General features: G+C 37.2%; 1 protein-coding gene across 10 annotated transcripts in view; it reads left to right on the top strand.

Moving 5' to 3' along the window:
* Nucleotides 1-18,540, top strand: part of FRYL (FRY like transcription coactivator) — a 232,288-nt gene that overhangs the window by 95,461 nt on the left and 118,287 nt on the right. For 8 of the 10 annotated variants that reach the window (XM_081118984.1, XM_081118983.1, XM_081118981.1 and 5 more), the window contains 2 exons: nucleotides 7,640-7,839; nucleotides 16,505-16,558. In XM_081118984.1, the coding sequence (XP_080975110.1) occupies nucleotides 7,720-7,839; nucleotides 16,505-16,558 (174 nt within the window). In that variant the 5' untranslated portion in view covers nucleotides 7,640-7,719. Of the gene's footprint in view, nucleotides 1-3,526; nucleotides 3,592-7,639; nucleotides 7,840-16,504; nucleotides 16,559-18,540 lie in introns of those variants that run through there. The other 2 variants (XM_081118979.1, XM_081118978.1) reach the window with 2 other exon arrangements.

The raw sequence follows: 18,540 nt of genomic DNA, 5'->3' as shown, positions 1-18,540 counted from the left end.
CTGAGAAGTTACTGAAGACGATGAGTAAACAGGAGTATTTGTACCAATAGAACTTATTATAGGGTTCAATAATTGAAAATCTGGCACTGACACAAAACATTATTAATGAGCAGAATAGAAAGCACATCTGTGTCTGGCTTTGGTTTATGATAGGGAATATAAAATTAGTGACAGATGTCAATAAAATAACCCAGAAGAATTGATTAAATATTGGGGGGAAAATAAAACAATGTTTTTATTGTATATACAATTAAGGCATTATTTAAATCTGTATGACAGATTTAAATGGAAAAAAACAAACTAAAAAGGAGTTAAAAAGAAACGATGGGTAAATAGCTACCTAATCACAGTGGGAAAGCCTTTTCTTCCTTTCTCATTTTATGTAAATGATTTGAAGATGCAACTAAAATATTTGATCTGCGAAATAGTTATTCTAAACAAATAGTATGTTAATAGCCTGGACTTGTAAAGGAGAAAAATGGATCTATGAAAATCTGGCAGTCCTGGAAAAAAGAAAGCCAGCGATCTGAAAGTTTAGAAACTCAGGACCTAATGTGGCAGTGACTTTGATTAGGAGTCAGTTTCCTCTTCATAAACAGTGATAACCCTAAGTGATATTCTAGAATTCGTTCTTACCAAGAATTTTACCAGCTGGTTGTGAAACTATTGGTAGCTTGAAATCAGCCATGATGGAAGTTAATACACAGTGGAAATTGGTAAATGCTGTATATCAGAAGTTTTATTTTATTTTTTTTGAGCCATTTACCAGCATACCACTTGATAGGTTTGTTAGGAAAAAATGAACTGACATGCAAAATATCTTAAAGTATTAATGTTTCATTTCCATCAGAAATGAATAGTGTCTGGTATGAGTTTCATTCATAAAGGCATTTTGACATATACCTTGCTTTATAGCAAACTGTGGAATGAAGTCATCAAATGATGCTTTCATATTGTGCCCCTTAGCATCTGCAGACACACTTATTTTCTCTCTTCTTCAGATATACTTGCTCTCAAATGTACACTCTTTCTCGGGATAGTTAGCTGGAAGGTACACCAATCCAGCTGGCCTCTACAGAAGTTGAAATTTGCTTTTACTCCCTAATACTGATTTTGTTTTCTTTGTTTCTACTTTCAATCTGCCTACCATATATTCTGATTTATGTTTTTGACATTTTAGTTTTAATTGACTGTTTCCTTTTCCTGAGCTTCATCCAAGTATATTATTGTTTTAGGCTTTAGCTGGAGCTGTTGTTTATTTTGACTCTACCCAGGCACCTTTTGATTCTGGCTGACAGGAATAGAATAGGCTTTTCTTTCTTTTATTTTTATGTTTTAAAAATTAATAGACTTCATTTTTTTAGAGCAGTTTCAAGTTTACAGAAAATTTGAGCAGAAAGTAGAGTTCCCATATACCCCCTTCTTATGTCCACTTCCCCTCCCCCAGTTTTCCCTGTTATTAGCATTTTACATTAGTGTGGTACATTTGTTAAAACAATTGATGAACCTACAGTGACACATCATAATCACCCAACGTCTAAAGCTTACATTATGTTCACTCTTTGTATTGTACATTCTATGGGGTTTTGACAAATATATAGTGACATATACCCACAATTATAGTATTACACAGAGTAGTTTCATGGCCCTAAAAAAAAAAATAATCCTGTGTGTTCTCCTATTCTCTCTCCCCTCACCTGAACTCCTGATCTTTTTATTTTATTTTTTTATTTGAGAGAGAGAGAAAAGGAGACAGAAAGAGGAAAGGGGGGAGAGAGAGAGAGACTTTCCACTTATTCATGCATTCGTTGGTTGATTTTTTTTTTTAATGTCTATTGATTTCAGAGAGAGGAAGGGAGAGAGGGAAAGAGAGAAACATCAGTGATGAGTCCTTGATCAGCTGCCTCCTGCACACCTCCTACTGGGGATGGAGCTGGGGCGTGTGCCCTTACTGTGACCTCCTGGATCATAGGTTGATGCTGAACCGCTTAGCTATGCCGGTCGGGTGATTGGTTGATTCTTGTATGTGCCCTGACTGGGGATCGAACCTGTAACCTTGATGCACTGGATGATGCTCCAACCAGCTAAGCTACCCAGCCAAGGCACCACTGATCTTTTTATTGTCTTCATAGTTTTGCCTTTTCCAGAATGTCATGTGGTTGGAATCATTCAGTATGTAGCCTTTTCAGACTGGCTTCTATTACTCAGAAATAGGCTTTTAAGTTTCTTCCAAGTGTTTTCATGACTTGCAAGTTCTTTTTTAAGTGCTGAATAATATTCCATTGTCTGGATATACCACAATATATCCAATTACCTACTGAAATACATCTTAATTGCTTCAGAGTTTTGGCAATTAAGAATAAAGCTGCTATAGACATCTGTGTGCAGGTTTTTGTGTAGACATTATTTATTTAATATATATCTTTATTGATTTCAGAGAGAGGAAGGGAGAGGGAGAGAGAGAGATATATAGAAACATCAATGATGGGAGATTCATTGATTGGCTGCCTCCTTCATGCCCCCGACTGGGGATTGAACCCGCAACCTGGGCATGTGCCCTGACTGGGAATCGAACTGCAACCTCCTGGTTCCTAGGCCAATGCTTAACTGCTGAGCCACGCCCTGCCGGGCCTGTGTAGACATATTTTAAACTACTTTGGTTAAACATCAGGGAGTACAGTTGTGAGTTGTATGGTATGAGTATGTTTACTTTTGTAAGAAACCTCCAGACTTTTCCTCCAAAATGGCTATACAATTTCATGTTCCCACCAGCAATGAATGAGAGTGCCTGTTACTGCACATCCTCACCAGCATTTGGTGTTATCAGTGGTCTGGATTTTGGCCATACTATTAGGTGCATAGCTGTATCTCATTGTTCAAATTTGCATTTCCCTGATGACATATGATGTGGAGCATCTTTTCATATCCTATTTGCTGTCTGTATGTCTTCTTTGGTGAAGGTCTGTTCCAATGTTTTTTATCCATTTTTAAATTGGGTTGCTTATTTTCTTATTGTTGAATTTTAAGGATACTTCATGTATTAAGGATTCTTTATATATATTTGGAAACCAGATATGTGTTTTGCAAATATTTTCTTCCAGGCTGTGTCTTGTCTTTTCATTCTATTAACAGTATCTTTAGCAGAGCTGAAGTTTATTTTATTAAAGCTTAACTTACTTTTTTCTCATGGGTGTTGTATTTAAAAACTCATCCTTAAACCTAAGAACACCCAGGTTTTTCTAGTCGGCTAGTATTCTGGGAGTTCAGGGGCTTTTTCATTTTACATTTAGAATTCATCTTACATTTAGATCTTAAATTCATTTAGAGTTAATTTTCGTGAAAAGTGTCAGGTTTGTATCTACATTTAAAAAAAAAAAAATGTGCACGTGGGTGTCTAGTTATGCCAGCGCCATCTGTTGAAAGTCTGTTTTTTTTCATTGATTGCCTTTGCTCCTTTGTCAAAGTTCAGTTGACTGTTTATGTGGGTCTGTTCCTGGATTTCTGGTCTGTCCCACTGGTCCATCTGTCCTTTCACCAGTACCGTGCTGTCTTGATTACTGTCGCTTTGAAGTAAGTCATGAAGTGGGCTGTGTAAGTACTTTGCTTCATTCTCCTTCAGTATTGTGTAGGCTGTTGGGCCATTCACCTCTCCTGTGAACTTGAGAGTCAGTTTGTTTATATTCACAAAGTAACTATGGTACATAGGCCTTGCTTTTTAAACTAAGAATTTTGCTTTTGTTTTTAAAATTGAGATATTTTTATATTTGTTCCTATCCCAAGGCCTTTCTTTTTTAGGTGATCATCAAAATTTTTGTTAGCCATTGTAAGTAATAACTATTAGAATAGTAAGTAAGACATTGTATGGTACTTTGTTACATTTCTCCATTACATAAATCTATACATAAATATATGCATATAATATGCATGTAAGTATATAAGGTTGTGACTATATAGTACTAATTTTTATCGATGAAGACCAGTCCTTGGATTGAGAGGTCAGCAGGCTGCTTTCAGAGACTCCATTGGGGTCTTTTTAAATTACATCTATTCGTCCCTACCCATCCTTATCTTAAATATACCAACTCTGGAGAGTTACTGTGTATTTTGAGGGATGTTACTGATTAGTGTTGTGCATAAGAATATAGTGGAGGCAGAAAAAAAGGCTGAAAATGGCTGTTATAGAGTAATGAAACCAAACATGATTCAGTTTAGCATTTATGTCTCTTACTTTCTGTTTTCCTTGACTGATTTTAAATTTACTGTATAGAGTATAGGAGTCTTATGGATGTGAAACAGATGATAATTGTTTTATTAAATATGCTAAGTACAGTGCTAGAGAGTTAGCTGTCTAAAAATACCATATTTATTTTTATTTGCACTTGAGAAAGAATAGATATGCTAGCTTTTAATTCCCATATTTTAATTATTCAGGTCTTACGTAATTCTTCTTCTTATCAGTTAGAATTTAGTAGATTTATTTTCTAGGCATGTTTAATATGACACTGGGATTTTATAATTTGTAATTCACTGCCTGAGTGTTGTTCTTATGAATTGTACTATGGCAGTTATGTCTATCCTCTCATAAATTTTTCAAAGTTTTATAATAGCACACAGAGAAATATTACTACTTAACTTTATAAAATATTTAACTCTAGTAGTCAGGCAACGTCAAGTTCATGTAGTTATGTGGAAACTAGCCTTCTTCCTGGCCTAGACTGATCATTTCTTTTTCTTCACTATTAGCCAGAAGAGGAGGAAGATTTACATATCACCAAAGCTGAACATCATAGCAAAATACAAAATAGGGGGAAACTGTTTTGATATGTGAAAATGCTATCTAATTTTTGTTTGTTTTAAAAATATTCATGAGGTTAAGTATTATTTTTGTGGTATTAGCCTATTTTATGTTTTGTGACTTGTTTAGTCATGTCTTTTGTCCACTTTTCAGTTTGGAGGTGTGGGTTTTTTCTGATTTCATTAGAGCTTTGTTGATGGAGGTAAAAGTGAACAACTATTTAAAAGTAATTTTGAAATTTTGATTTTTTTTCAAACTTGAATTCTTTTTTTTATTTTGGAAGATAATGTAGATACTTGCAAGATAAATACAGGTTCTCCTTAAACTTTTGGCCTTACTGGCAAATTTCTTAAAAATATGCAATTATGTTAGCTGTTTATGCTTAGTTTATGTTTATGCTTTTTTGGAAGACAGTAAAGGCGAGTTACCTGAGATCATTTTAACTAAGGTGTTGTTGTTTTTTTCATTTTGAAGAGACTGTTCAAAGGTAAAATGTCAAATAAAAAGTTTATACTTCATCAAAGTCTAGAATTTAAGTACCTGGGTGTATTATAAGACTTTTTGGTTGGTTACATTTATTGTAAAGTTAAAGCCAAAGAAATCTTTGTAATCAGTTAGGATCCTCTGAATCTTAATTAAAGGCTTACAAGTCATAATTAAAGGAAAAAATATATTTGTCTCTACTGCCGTATGTCAGCCTTGAATACGTATGTTTCATCTTCATTTTAATTTCTAAAATGTAAAAAAATTCTGGAAACTGAGTAACCTTTTTTAATGATTCCCTAGAGTTATCTAACATAATAATGATGTAAACTATAGAGTTTTCTTAATGTTCCAAAATAATATTTTTTAATTTAAGATCTTTTTCCACAATAACATTTGTTAGTAAAGTCTCTTCTTTATAATACACAGTGTTGAATCATGAAACAGTAAACAAATAGGTCATTGTTTAAAATACATAGTGTGCACTGTGTTCAAAGGACTGTGAATCTGTTTTCAATTGTTCTTATATAATTTTAGCTCTAGAATATAATGTGTACCTTAATTCGATGTGACACAGAGATATTTGAGGTACAATATTAACAGTTTGTAATATTCTTTAGATTATTATTATTTTTTTAAATGCATACACATCACCTTCTGTGCCTAATTTTTTATCTTAACTTTGGAGGAAAATATTCTGTGCAAATATTCATAAGTAAACAAAGATAATGAATAGAGTATGAAAAAGAAGCCAAGTATTTGGAAGTTCTGTCTTTCAGAAAGATTATTTTTTAATTCACAGATTATGTTTTTCTGAATTGACTGCTATAACCTGACTTTGTATGACTTTCTAGAATTTTCTGTTGGAGTTATCATAGGTCAGCTTTATATCTGGATATGTACTCTGTTTGGTAGAGTAGGTTGTTAGAGTTGACCAAGTAATTCCTTACAAGTTTGGAATGTATGTATTCAGAGTAAGTTTATTTTCCTATAGTTACATAGATACATACACATAGACAGAAATTCAGTGTTTGAGTAATTGTATTGTTTCCCTTTTCAAGGAGGGTGTCGCATGTAGGACAGCATATGATAGGGCACTATCCGGAGATCAGATTGAGGTGGAGAGTTCTTCCTGAGTACTCTAGGGCAAAGGGGATGGCATAAGCAGTGGTTAGAGAATGTGAGGGGGTGTCATGCAGCAGGCTGGAAGAGCGAGGGAAAGATAAACTAGGTGGAAATCCAAGGTAGGCCGCCCAGGCCGTCAGGAGAACGGAGCAAGCAGATGTAAACAGCATGCAGTGGTGTGTGCTCTTTTTGTGCCACACCTGGTGCTCTGTGCTATTTGCCAGGCACAGTGTCATCCCTAACTGAGTAAATGCCAACACTATCCTTTGAGTGATTCAGATATAAAAACAGAGTCATCTTTCGTTCCTTTCCCTCCCCTTGATCCCAGATCCACTGACACATGACAAATCTCAAATCCTTTTGCTTCTCTCCCGTGCCACTGCCATCCTCTGTCGGCGCTGTGATCCTCCCCTGGGTTTCTGCAGTGGCTTCCCTGATTCTATATTTGCCCTCTTCCAATCCATTTTCCAGAGGATCCAGAGGTCTTTTAAGGAGAGGCCAGATTCCATCCCTCTCCAAGTTAATACTTCACACAGAATTCTAATTGCATTTAGAATAAAATCTAATTTTCTTACAGAGTTCTAAAACTTTGATTCCTGACTAATGATTCTGACTTCATCTCACAGTGCCTCTACCCTACTACATCCCTTGAGTTCCAGCGGCACTGGTCTTCTTTTGCTTCTCGAACATTCACACTCAGCATTGTGCTTTTTGTTCCTGGTACTTTGCCTTGTTGCCTTTTTTTCATCATGTAGATCTGAGTTCAAATGTAACTTCTTTAGATGACGCCTTTGTTGAGCATGCTCTCCAAACAGTAAATTTCAACCCCTCACCCCATCGGTATTTCATTTACTCATATCTATTATTTCCTTTATTGCGTGTCACTTTATTTAGAATTCATTTATTCAGTACCTATTTATCGTATACCTAGTATATGCCAGGTACTGTTCTTGGGATTCTTCGATGAACAAAAAAAGACAAGAGAACCCCTGTTCTTATGGAATTCACATTTGTAGAGCAGAGAGAAAAACAACACATAATAAATGTGTAACTAGATTAGTTATGTTGGGCACTGTTAGAAGGCAGCAAGTGTAATAGAGAAAAAATAGAGTATGGTAATACAGATTGGGAGATCTGGATGTGGTTTAGGGGCAGCATGCTTATTAATAGGATGGTTATGGTAGGCCCGATTAGTTGATTATTAAAGTAGAATTCTTTTGTTTCTTTTATTTTTAGCTTCAGCACCAGTCAGCAAAGTGAGTAAGTACTGTGCTCCTTCCAACTTTCATTCCACATTGGGGAAGAAAACTACCATCATGTCAAGCATTACGGTTGACCCAGATGTCAAGCCTGGTGAATATGTCATCAAGAGCCTCTTCGCAGAATTTGCTGTTCAAGCTGAAAAGAAAATTGAGGTTGTAATGGCCGAACCCTTGGTGAGTACAGCTGACCTATAAATCTGAAATATTTTCCGGTCTTTTTGTGTTAGCCAATATAATACAAATTTTTCAAAGAAAATAATATACCTGAAAAAAAATATTAAAGGAAGCCAATCTGAAAAGGCTGTATACTATCTGATTCCAACTATCTGACATTCTGGAAAAGGCAAAACTATGAAGACAGTTAAAAGATCAGTGTTGGCCAGGGGTTGGGTGTGGGTGGAGGAATGAATTAGCAGAACACAGAGGGTTTTTAGCGCAGTGAAAAAAATACTCAGTATGATACTATAGTGGGACATACATGTCATTTATGCATTTGTCCAAACCCATAGAATATACACCACCAAGAGTGAAGTGAACTGTAATGTAATCTGTGGACTTTGGATGATTATGATGTGTCGATGTAGGTTCATCAGTGGTAACAAATGCACCTCTTTGGTGTGGAACATTGATAATGGAGGAGGCTATGCATGTGTGGGCCAAGGGAGTATGGGAAGTCTCTTCCTTCAACTCAGTTTTGCTGTGAACCTAAAGCTGTTCTAAAAATAGTCTTTAAAAGTGTAAGGGGTGGGCTAGTATAGTAGTCCCCCTTTTTCCATGGGGAGATAAGTTCTAAGACACCCCTATTAAATGCCTGAAACCAGGGATAGTACTGAATCCTAAGTACACTATCTTTTCCCTACACATACATACCTTTTCACATAAAAGAAGCTCTTCACAGCTTCTCTTTAGCATCTCTGAATTGCTAGCGTCACTACTATTGCACTTTGGGGCTATTAATAAGTAAAATAAGGGTCACTTGAATATTAGCACTGCGATACTATGACAATTGATCGGATAACCTAGATGGCTACTGAGTGACGAATGGGCAAGTACCATACACAACATGGATATGCTGAACAATGGATGATCACATCCGTGATGGCAAAGAGCAGGATGATGCAGGATTTCATCACACCACTCAGAACAGCACACAATTTAAAACTTATGAATTATTTATTTCTGGAATTTTTCATTTAATATTTTGTACTGCTCTTGACCACAGGCAATTGAAAGTGCAGAAAGCAAAATTGCAGATAAGGGGAAAATACTGTAGTAAAATGGTATCTAGAAAGCTGTAATGGCTACAGAATCTGCTTTTCTTTTTGAGATAATTTTTTATTTTTCAATTACAGTTGACCTATAATAATATATTAGTTTCAGGTGTACATACAACTCAGTGATTAGACATTTATATAACTTACAAAGTGATCATCCCCAATAAATATAATACCCATCTGATACCATGCATAGTTATTACAACATTGACGATATTCTGTATTCTGTACTTTACATCCCTATGACTGTTCTGTAACTATCAGTTTGTACTTCTTAATCCCTTCACCTTTTTCACCCATCGCCACAAACACCCTCCCATCTGGCAACCGTCAAAATGTTCTCTGTATCTATGAGTCTGTTTTTGTTCTGCTTGTTCATTTATTTTGTTCTTTAGATTCCCCATATAAGTGAAATCATACAGCATTTGTCTTTCTCTGTCTGACTTATTTTACTCAGCACAGTACCCATTGGGTCCATCATGTTATTGCAGATGGCAAGATTTCATTCTTTTTTATGGCTGAGTCATAGTCCATTGTATATACGCACTACTTCTTTATTCATTATTGTTGGACACTTAGGTTGCTTTTATATCTTGGCTATTGTAAATAATGCTGTGGTGAACATATGAATACATATGTCTTTTTGATTTAGTGTTTTGGGTTTCTTTGGATAAATACCCAGAAGTGGAATTGCTGGGTAGAGTAATCTTGGTTGTAGGTCCTTGCTTTTCATCACTTTGAATATTCATGCTGATCCCTTCTGGCCTGCAGAGTTTCTATCCAGAAGTCTGCTGACAGTATTGTGGGTGCTCCCTTGTAGGTAACTAATTGCTTTTCTCTTGCTACTTTAAGATTTTCTCTTTGTCTTTAACCTTTGGCTTTTTACTTATGATGTGTCTTGATGTAGGGTTATTTGAGACTCTCTGCTGCACTTCCTGGAATTGTAGGTCTAGTTCCTTTACTAGGTTATGGAAGTCATTATTTTTTCAAGTAGAGTTTCAGTTCCTTTCTCTCTTCTCCTTCTAATATACCCATGATGTGAATGTTGGTACCCTGATGTTGTCCCAGAGATCCCCTAAACTGTTATAATTTCTTTGGATTCTTTTTCTTTTTTCTGTTCTGAATGAATGGTTTCTGCTACCTTATCTTCCAAATCTCTGATTCGATCCTATGTTTCATCTACTCTTTTGTTGATTCCCTTCAATGTATTCTCCATTTTAGTTATTGTAGTCTTCATTTCTAACTGGTTCTTTTTTATGTTTTCTATCTCCATTTTTGTTTCCTATCTTTTTGTTGAAGTTCTCACTGAGTCCATATACTATTCCCCTAATTTCATTGAGCATCCTCATAACCAGTATTTTGAACTCTGCATCTGGTAGATTGCTTATCCCCATTTTGTTCTTTTTCTGGAATTTTGTTGTTTTTTCATCTGGGAAATGTTTCTTTGTCTCCTCATTTTGGCTACCTTCCTGTGTTTGTGTGTTTATTAGGTATAGCTGCTATGTCTTCATTCTTGGTACAGTGACCTTCTGTAGTAGGTGTCCCTGGTCACCCAAGCCAGGCTCTTCAGTTATTCCCTGCCCTCTGTGGGCTGTTCGTACCCTTTTGTTTTAGTTCAGCCTTGATTGCTGTTTGCACATCATTGAGAGGGATTTACCCCAAGGCTGATCAGCTGTGAGGACCAGCCGTGATTAAGTGGTGGACCTGTTGTGCAGGGGAAACCTAATGGACCAGAACTCTGTTTAGTGGGGCTTTGGTGCCCCTTGAGTCCACCCCTTGAGTTTGTCGCTCATGGAAGTGGTTGAGTGGTGCTCTGGAATAGTTTGAAGCTGTCCACTGGGTGGGCTGGCTCTGTCACCTAGGCCTGCCTGCAGCCACTCATCATGAGCTACAAAACAGTGTGCAGATGGCTGCTACTTGTGCTGATCTTGGAGGTGTCCGTGAGGGGCGAAGCTGCGAACTGAGGCCTGCTGCAGCTAGTGCCAGGCCTGGGGTTACTTAGCAAGAGGTATGGGGCACACCAAGGCCAGATGTGCTTGTTTGGGGTTTGTGAACCTTTGAGAGATTTTAGTTAAGCCCACAGCATAAGCCAAGAGAGGGCACTTATATGGAAAAGCCACTGGAAGGTGCTTGGGTAGGCCCACAAGTTGGATGGGGTGGAGTCTCAGGGTATCACCACCTAGGGGAGAACAATGTTAGCCAGGTTGGTGGAGACTCACTATGGCACCCGCCTGTGCCTGCAGGGAATGGGCTCAGCAAATGAACATTGCTTCTGCCAGCATTCTGTCTGGGAGAAAGCTTCCCCTCCAGCTCTTGTTCAGAAGCCAGTTTCTCCCAGTATGTTCCTGGCTTTTTCCGAACTGCTGCTCCAGTGTTGAAGGTCAGAACAAGTGAGTCTGTCAGCAAGTCTGTGTGTGGCCCTTTAAGAGAGCCACCTGTCTCGCTCAGCCACAATACTCTCTGGTTTTCACAGCTAGAAGTTATGGGGACTTTTCTTTCCTGGCCTGGGGAGCATGGGGTGGGGCTGGGACCCCTCACTCCTCAGGGACAAACTCCACATCTGAAATATTCCTCCTGATTTTTAACCACCACATGGGTGTGGGACCAGCTGTTCTGCCTCTCTGTTCCTCCTACTAGTGTCTACATGACTTCTTCTGGATATTCTTAGTTATAGGATCTCTGTTCAGCTAGATTTTAGGTGCTTCTGAATGATGGTGGTTCTGTAGTTATTTTGATGTGGTCGTGAGAGGAGGTGAGTATACAGTGTTTATCTTCTTCATCATCTTGACTGGCAGCCCAGAATTTGTTTTGATAAGTTGCTACAGGTTACAAAAGAACAAAAATAGATTTCACCTATGGGAATTGTTGAGACAGATAAAACATAAGAGAAAATAAAGAAAAATCTAGAATATTCTAAAAGTTGTTATGACAGTAGCCAAACTCACCTCCTGGCTTCAGCGATTTTCAACTGGCACAGCGCATTTTTAAACACTTTACTTATTTTATACACTATTTTATAGACAACACCATGTGGTATGGTCCTCTTAGCTCTCAGATACTATATTCTTAAAGGAATTTCAATTTTGAAATGTGAATATCTTGAGAGCAAAAATATTAAAAGGAAATGGCATTTTTATATCTGTCTCCTTTCTGTTTCTTCCAATGCCATTGTCACTGTCCTCACTCAGGGTCATCGCAGCAGCCTTCTAACTGGTCAAGAAGTGGTCCGTTGCCTTCCCATTTTCTTTGTTTTAACCAGACTTTTCTTCATCTAATACACAAATATTACCACCTTATTGCTTTAAAAATCTTGCTCACTGTCGGCCCGAGGACTGAAGGGTCCTGGTTTCAATTCCGGCCAAGGGCATGTACCTCAGTTGCAGGCTCAATCCCCATCCCCAGTTGGCGCACTAGTGGGAGGCATCCAATCAATGTATCTCTCACATCGATGTTTCTCCCTCTCCCTCACCCTCCCCTCCTCCCCTGCCCCCTCCCTCCCTCCCTTTCCCCCTCTCCTCTATCCTCCTCACCCCTCTCTGTCTCCCCCTTTCACTCTCTGAAGAGCAGTGGAAAAAATATCTCAGGTGAGGATTAAAAAAATAAATAAAAATCTGGCTCACTTTTCATTGCTATGGAATAAATTCAAATTCTTGTTGGGTCATTCCAGCTGCTTCACTATTTTGTTACAGTTTGTATAGTGTCTCACGATTCTCTTATCCCGGTGTATGTTCTGTTTTTGAAGCTCTACTCATCCTTTGAATTTTCCATACATTCCCTTTAACATAGTGATTCTCCTCAAACTAAATGAATCTTTGTTTTTGTTTTTGTTAATCCTCACCTGATATTTTTTCTATTGCTTTTTAGAGAGAGTGGAAGGGAGGGAGGGAGAGAGGGGAGAGAGAGAAACATTGATGGAAGAGAGACACATTGATTGCTTGCCTTCCACACACGCCCTGACTGGGATTGAACCTACAATCCAGGTGTGTGCCCTTGACTAGGAATCGAACCCATGACCCTCTGGTGCACAGGCCAACTTCTAACCACTGAGCCACACTGGCCAGGGCTGAATCTTTGTTTTACCATAATAATTTGTTCATACTTCTAGATTCTGACATGTCATATTAATTGCTTATATGTTTATCTCCTCCAATGTGAGCTACTTGATACAAAAAGCTAAGCCTCACTCACCGTTTTATCTGCAGCACTGCCCGTGGTAGATGCTCAGCAGAAGGTACTTAGTAAAGATTTGTATTTTAAGTTGACTTTAGCCTTAAGAACATTGCTGTGACATGTGCCCTTTATTTTTCTAACAAAACATGTCAACAGAGCTTTTAATGCTTCTTTCAGAATACTAGTCTGATGCTGACTATATTTATTCATTCCTTTAATAGCTAATTTCAGAGATATCTACTATGTAATCTAAGGTTAGATTATAAGATTATGGTGAATAGTGAGGATTCCATCAGAAAATAGGTGTTTCTATGCCATCCTCATACTTTGGGAGAAGTGGTATCCGAGCTTACTCTTTCCAACACACCAGGAAAACCCCTGAAGTTGTGGTCTCCAGCAGCCACGGACAAACACAGGCTGAGAAAATCCCCATCATATTTTACAGATTTTACCCCCTATACTCGTATATACCAGCATCATTTCTTCTTATCACATCTCTGCCAGCTTTGCTTCATGTATGTCCAAGTCTGGGGAAACTGTGTGTATCTATATAAGACTAGATAATGAAAATGCATTTAATATCATATTGGCACAATATTTTTATTATAGCTTCAGATGCATTTATTGTGATTTTATTTATTTTTACATTTATTCTGTACCCTTTTAGGCAATAAGCAACCATCCAAGAGGACTGTTCCTGAATTCTCAAATGAACCTCTTACAGGGTCACTTTAAAGAAAGTCACATCCATGGAGTTTACAAAAAAAGTTAGAACCATGAATATGAATGGCTTTTGCTAAAAGAATTTAATCTACCACGAAAATGAGAGAACTGGCCTTTTAATTCTCATATCAGAAACCATAATAAAAGAAGGTTTAAGAGGCCAAAAGATGCGAAGACGAGCTGAGCTTGACTTTTAGCCACGATTTAGTTTTCATTTTAGAAGGAAGATTCAGGAAGGAAGGGCAATCATTGACTGAAATTGCAGCTTGCAGACTATGCAATCTAATACCTGAGGCTTCTTTCTTCCTTCAAGGAGATGGATCGATCCTGGGTAATGATCCAGGCGTATTCAAGCTTATCTGTTAATCTTTTAAATTGCCAGTGACTAGGAAGGAAGATAGGAAAAAAGGGCTTCCTTTAAGCAGTCACCTGCTAATTTTGACTTTAGGCCCAGCATTTTTACAACTCTGCAATTTCCACTATTTTTTGAGAATCTTAAATATGCATGTATTTTTAAGAGTTTCTTCTCTCTGTTATGATTTTTTGTTTTCTCCAAACTACATTTTTTTATTAGTTTTGCCTTCTCCTCACATGTTTATTGAGACATATTTTATAATTGAGGCACTAAACAGCTGATGGGAAGCCCGGTGTACATGGAGGGACCTTTTTAACTGTGGCCTTTGGTGTGTCATCATCTGAACTGTCAGTGTCAGATCTTTTTCTGAGAGCTGGTTGGAGCATCCAGGGATGACTGCTCTAGTACCTGGAATGGGAGGGTTAGGCTTAGCTGGTAGCTTTCTGAAGATTTGTGGGCAGAAGATAATTGGGTGTTTGATATTTGGTATATACATTTTTACTTAATCTCCCTGTCTTCAGCATGATCCCTCATCTTCAACTGTAGTGTCTCCCAGTCAGCATTTCTCTGTTTGGCCCTTTGCTAAGAAAGGTAGCTCCTCTGTGGGTTAGTTAGGTGGAGGGTCAGTCAACCTGATAAGCAGAGTGGGTGAAGGGAGGGAGATGGAGGGGCTAGATCTTAAACAGTTGTTCAACCAGCCCTCTTATTTATTTTTTTAAAGTGTGTTTTTTTTAATCCTCACTCGAGGATGTGATTATTGATTTGAGAGAGAGAGAAAGATCCAGGTGAGAGAGAAACATTGATTGTTGCCTCCTGTAAGTGCACCAACTGGGGATCGAGCCTGCAGCCTGGGTATGTGCCCTGACTGGGAATCGAACCTGCCACCTTTTGGTGCACAAGACGATGCTCCAACCAACTGAGCCGCACCGGCCAGGGCCAGCCCTCTTAGTTTTAACTTAATGTTTGCCCACACCTGTCAATGACTAAAGTTCTCCAGTTCCTGAGCCTTTTGGGAGTTCAGAAGCATCTGCGGAATTATCTTTCCTTCACCCTGCACGTCAAGCTCACTCATTCTCTGATTGTGACTAACATGTCATCTTCCCGGCGGTCATTCTCTCTAAAATCTCAACCCCATTCCAACTTCCTACCCTGAAGTATGTATCACATAATACTATATATTTTGTTTGCTCTGTCATTAGACTTTTAGCTCCACAAGGACAGAGATTGTTTAGGAAAGAATGCCATCTTTCAGTATCATTGTTATGCTATCAAAATCTTTTCAAGAAACTCTTGCTTTTTCTGGAAGTTTCATGTTGCTCTTGGTACTCTATACATATAAACTATTTATACTAGTTAAAATCGTAATAGAATATAAAGGATTGTGATCCTTAGAATCATTATTAACCTTTAGTATTACTGTGAAATAATTACATCATAAAAAGTAGAAGTAGTTCTAGAAGTTATATAATAAAAATAATGACCCTTCCTCCCGTTCTCAATCAAGATAATCACTGTCCACAGTTTCTAGTCTACCTTTTTTCATGCCTACTGTTTATCCATCTCTGTAGCACCTGCCACTTTTTTAAAAACACAAATTATATGCATATTTTCTGTACTTATTTTTATTTTAACAATGTAAATTAGAGATTTCTTTATATCAGCCCATACAAATTTCTCTCATTCTTTCCAACAGTTGAAATGTTATTTCAATAAAAGAAAGTGCTACACATTTTTTTACTTGTCTCTATGGATAGGCAGTTTCTGACTTGTACATAAGTCTTTGCATTCATGTATATGTGAATATTGAAAATAATTTGTGATAATGAAAAATAAACATACTTTTAAATGGTTTATCTATTCGGAATACCTGTTTCTAAATTCTAGTTCATTTCACAGGAGAATGGCATTTTTTTATGATACATATTTAATATAAAAATTCAATATTAATGCATAATGTAGAAAATTTAGAAAATCATTGTAAAAAGTTTCAACAAAAGGATCAGTCATCATATATTTGAACATAATACAGACATCTCTTATACTCAATATGTTAGGTAACTGTATGTGGGATAGCCAGCATTGAAGGTAGGCAGAAAGACTGACAAAAGGGATCAATTATACTATGTATATTTTAAGTTAAATTAATTATATTAAATTTTCTTTGAATTAACAGAATAGAACCTTTCTTGAAACAGTCTAAATACAAATGAAAACATAAACAAAACCAACTCACAAATCTCACAAATCTAAGCTGTTTGTTATCTGAAAGACTTGTAATACTTTGCGTATACATTTTTTTTCTTCTTTTTAATTGTAGGAGAAGCCATTGTCTCGATCTCTCCAGAGGGGTGAAGATCTTCAGTTTGACCAGGTGTGTCTATTTCAGGGGACTATTTTTGTTCTGAAAGGAAAATGTTTGTCCTGCCAGCCTGGTTCAAATATATTCAGTATTAAGAAATTCCCTGTTTACTGATCCCGTATATCAAGAGTCAGCCTGTTGTTGGTAGTTTGTTTATTTAACAAAACAAATAGAATGAGCTATGAACTGTGAACTTTATAATTCTTAGAATGAGCTGTGAACTGCATTGGTTTCTGTTCGTTCACCATTTTAAAACATTTTACTTTTCATTGTTAATCTCTTTACTATGCCCTTTTAAATTTTCTCAGAAAGTTTCCAATTACATCCCTCATTCTGTTCTTGTATACCAATTTCTACATAATAATATTTTACCTTTTAGCATTTATTTTTTCCTGTTGGGGCCATCGGAACCAATACCTAGAAGCACCCAGCCTGGTTCCCTCCCTCTTTGCCTCTTCCTGAAGCAGAGCTGGGACTTGGTCCTGGAGAGTGATCCCAGGGAGCAGATGTGGGCCAGTGAAGCGGGGGAGAGGAGGAACTGGTAGAAGGGAGCATTTTAGAGGTCTCTGCCCTGGGGGCTTCATTCCACCTCTGAGCATTATACAGAACGTCCCCATAATTGTCTGTCTGAAGAATGGGGGCCTGGCACACTTACCTGTAGCTCCCATCCCCAGTAGTTGAGGGCTGCCCCAAGAGGCATTAACTACATCCGATCCTTGCACTTGTACTTCTAGCTGTGCTTGTGCAAAGACCAAGTGGACCCTCTTTGTGTCAGGAAGCAAAAGAAGCATAAAAAGAATATACACAACTACCAAATAACCCCCCCCAACTCCCTTTATATAGAATGCTGAGGTCTAAAAATTAGTGTGGTAATTTCTCTAATGGTAATTCTTTCCTCTTGCTCAGATGAAATTTTGATCAAGTGTTATTTTTGTCATAATTGTTTGCTCATGAATTGTTTTATTGTATGTTGATTGTTTGCAAAAACCAGTAAGCCAGATTAGCTTTTCTGTTGCCATCTAGTATTCCTGAACTACTTTTCTCATAATTATATATCTAGGAAATAGATGTTAATGTTCGTTAGTCTACTTGATTAGATAAAGATGACTGCTTAGAATTAATTGGTGGAAACATACCAAAATACTGTTTCTGTCTTTCGCTCCGTTCTGCTGAGTCCGAGTAGTGCTCTGACACCCGTATCTTATAGCAGCTCCCTAGGTAGTTCTGATGATACATGCACTTAGCAAAATAGCCACGAGCCTAAGAAGAAGCTATAGATAGATGCCACCAAAGTGTGTCATTACTAGTAATCAATTAAAAATTATTGATGCATTATTAATAGATTACTTTAAAAGTATTTAGATTCTTTGCACCTTGAATCCACCTCACTAGTGACGAATGGCTGAATGTATAGTCAGAATTTGAAACCCTGTTGAGCAAAGTTTTAAGGAAAATTTCCGTATATTTTCTTATGTAAATGATTAATAACTATAAATGATCATGCATCGTGGCTTGATTTTTTTTTTCCCCCATAATAAAAAGCTATGTGCATTTTACACCATTTTAATATTTAATATACATTTACAGTAGCAGATGGTGTTTTATCATTTCCTCTTTATTAACAATGGACCATACCCTCCTTTTGGGAGATACAGTTCATTGTTAATTTAAAGAAAAAAAAAAGGAAAAAAGTTAATTAATTAGAACCTTGTTTACTTTAATTCACTATATTAGAAACTATTTTACCTATCAAGTTATGGTAATTTCCAAATAGAACCGTGATTAAAAGAGAGCAGAGATAACGAAAACAAGAACAGCCTGTGCAATCGAATAAGCCGTTACACTCTTTTCTGTTTTCCTACATGAGGGGTACACTCTGAAGTTAGATGAAGGAGGTAAAATGTTAGGAAAATCGAAATTTTCATTACTAGAGTTATCAAGTCATCTTCATTAACTGATACTTCCTCTAGTTATGGGACTGAACGAGACCTTGA

Source organism: Miniopterus schreibersii, assembly GCF_964146895.1.
Source record: "Miniopterus schreibersii genome assembly, chromosome: 1".
Lineage (NCBI taxonomy): Eukaryota > Metazoa > Chordata > Mammalia > Chiroptera > Miniopteridae > Miniopterus > Miniopterus schreibersii.
Note: the sequence above shows the minus strand (reverse complement) of the source record. Positions and strands in the feature narration are given on the sequence as shown.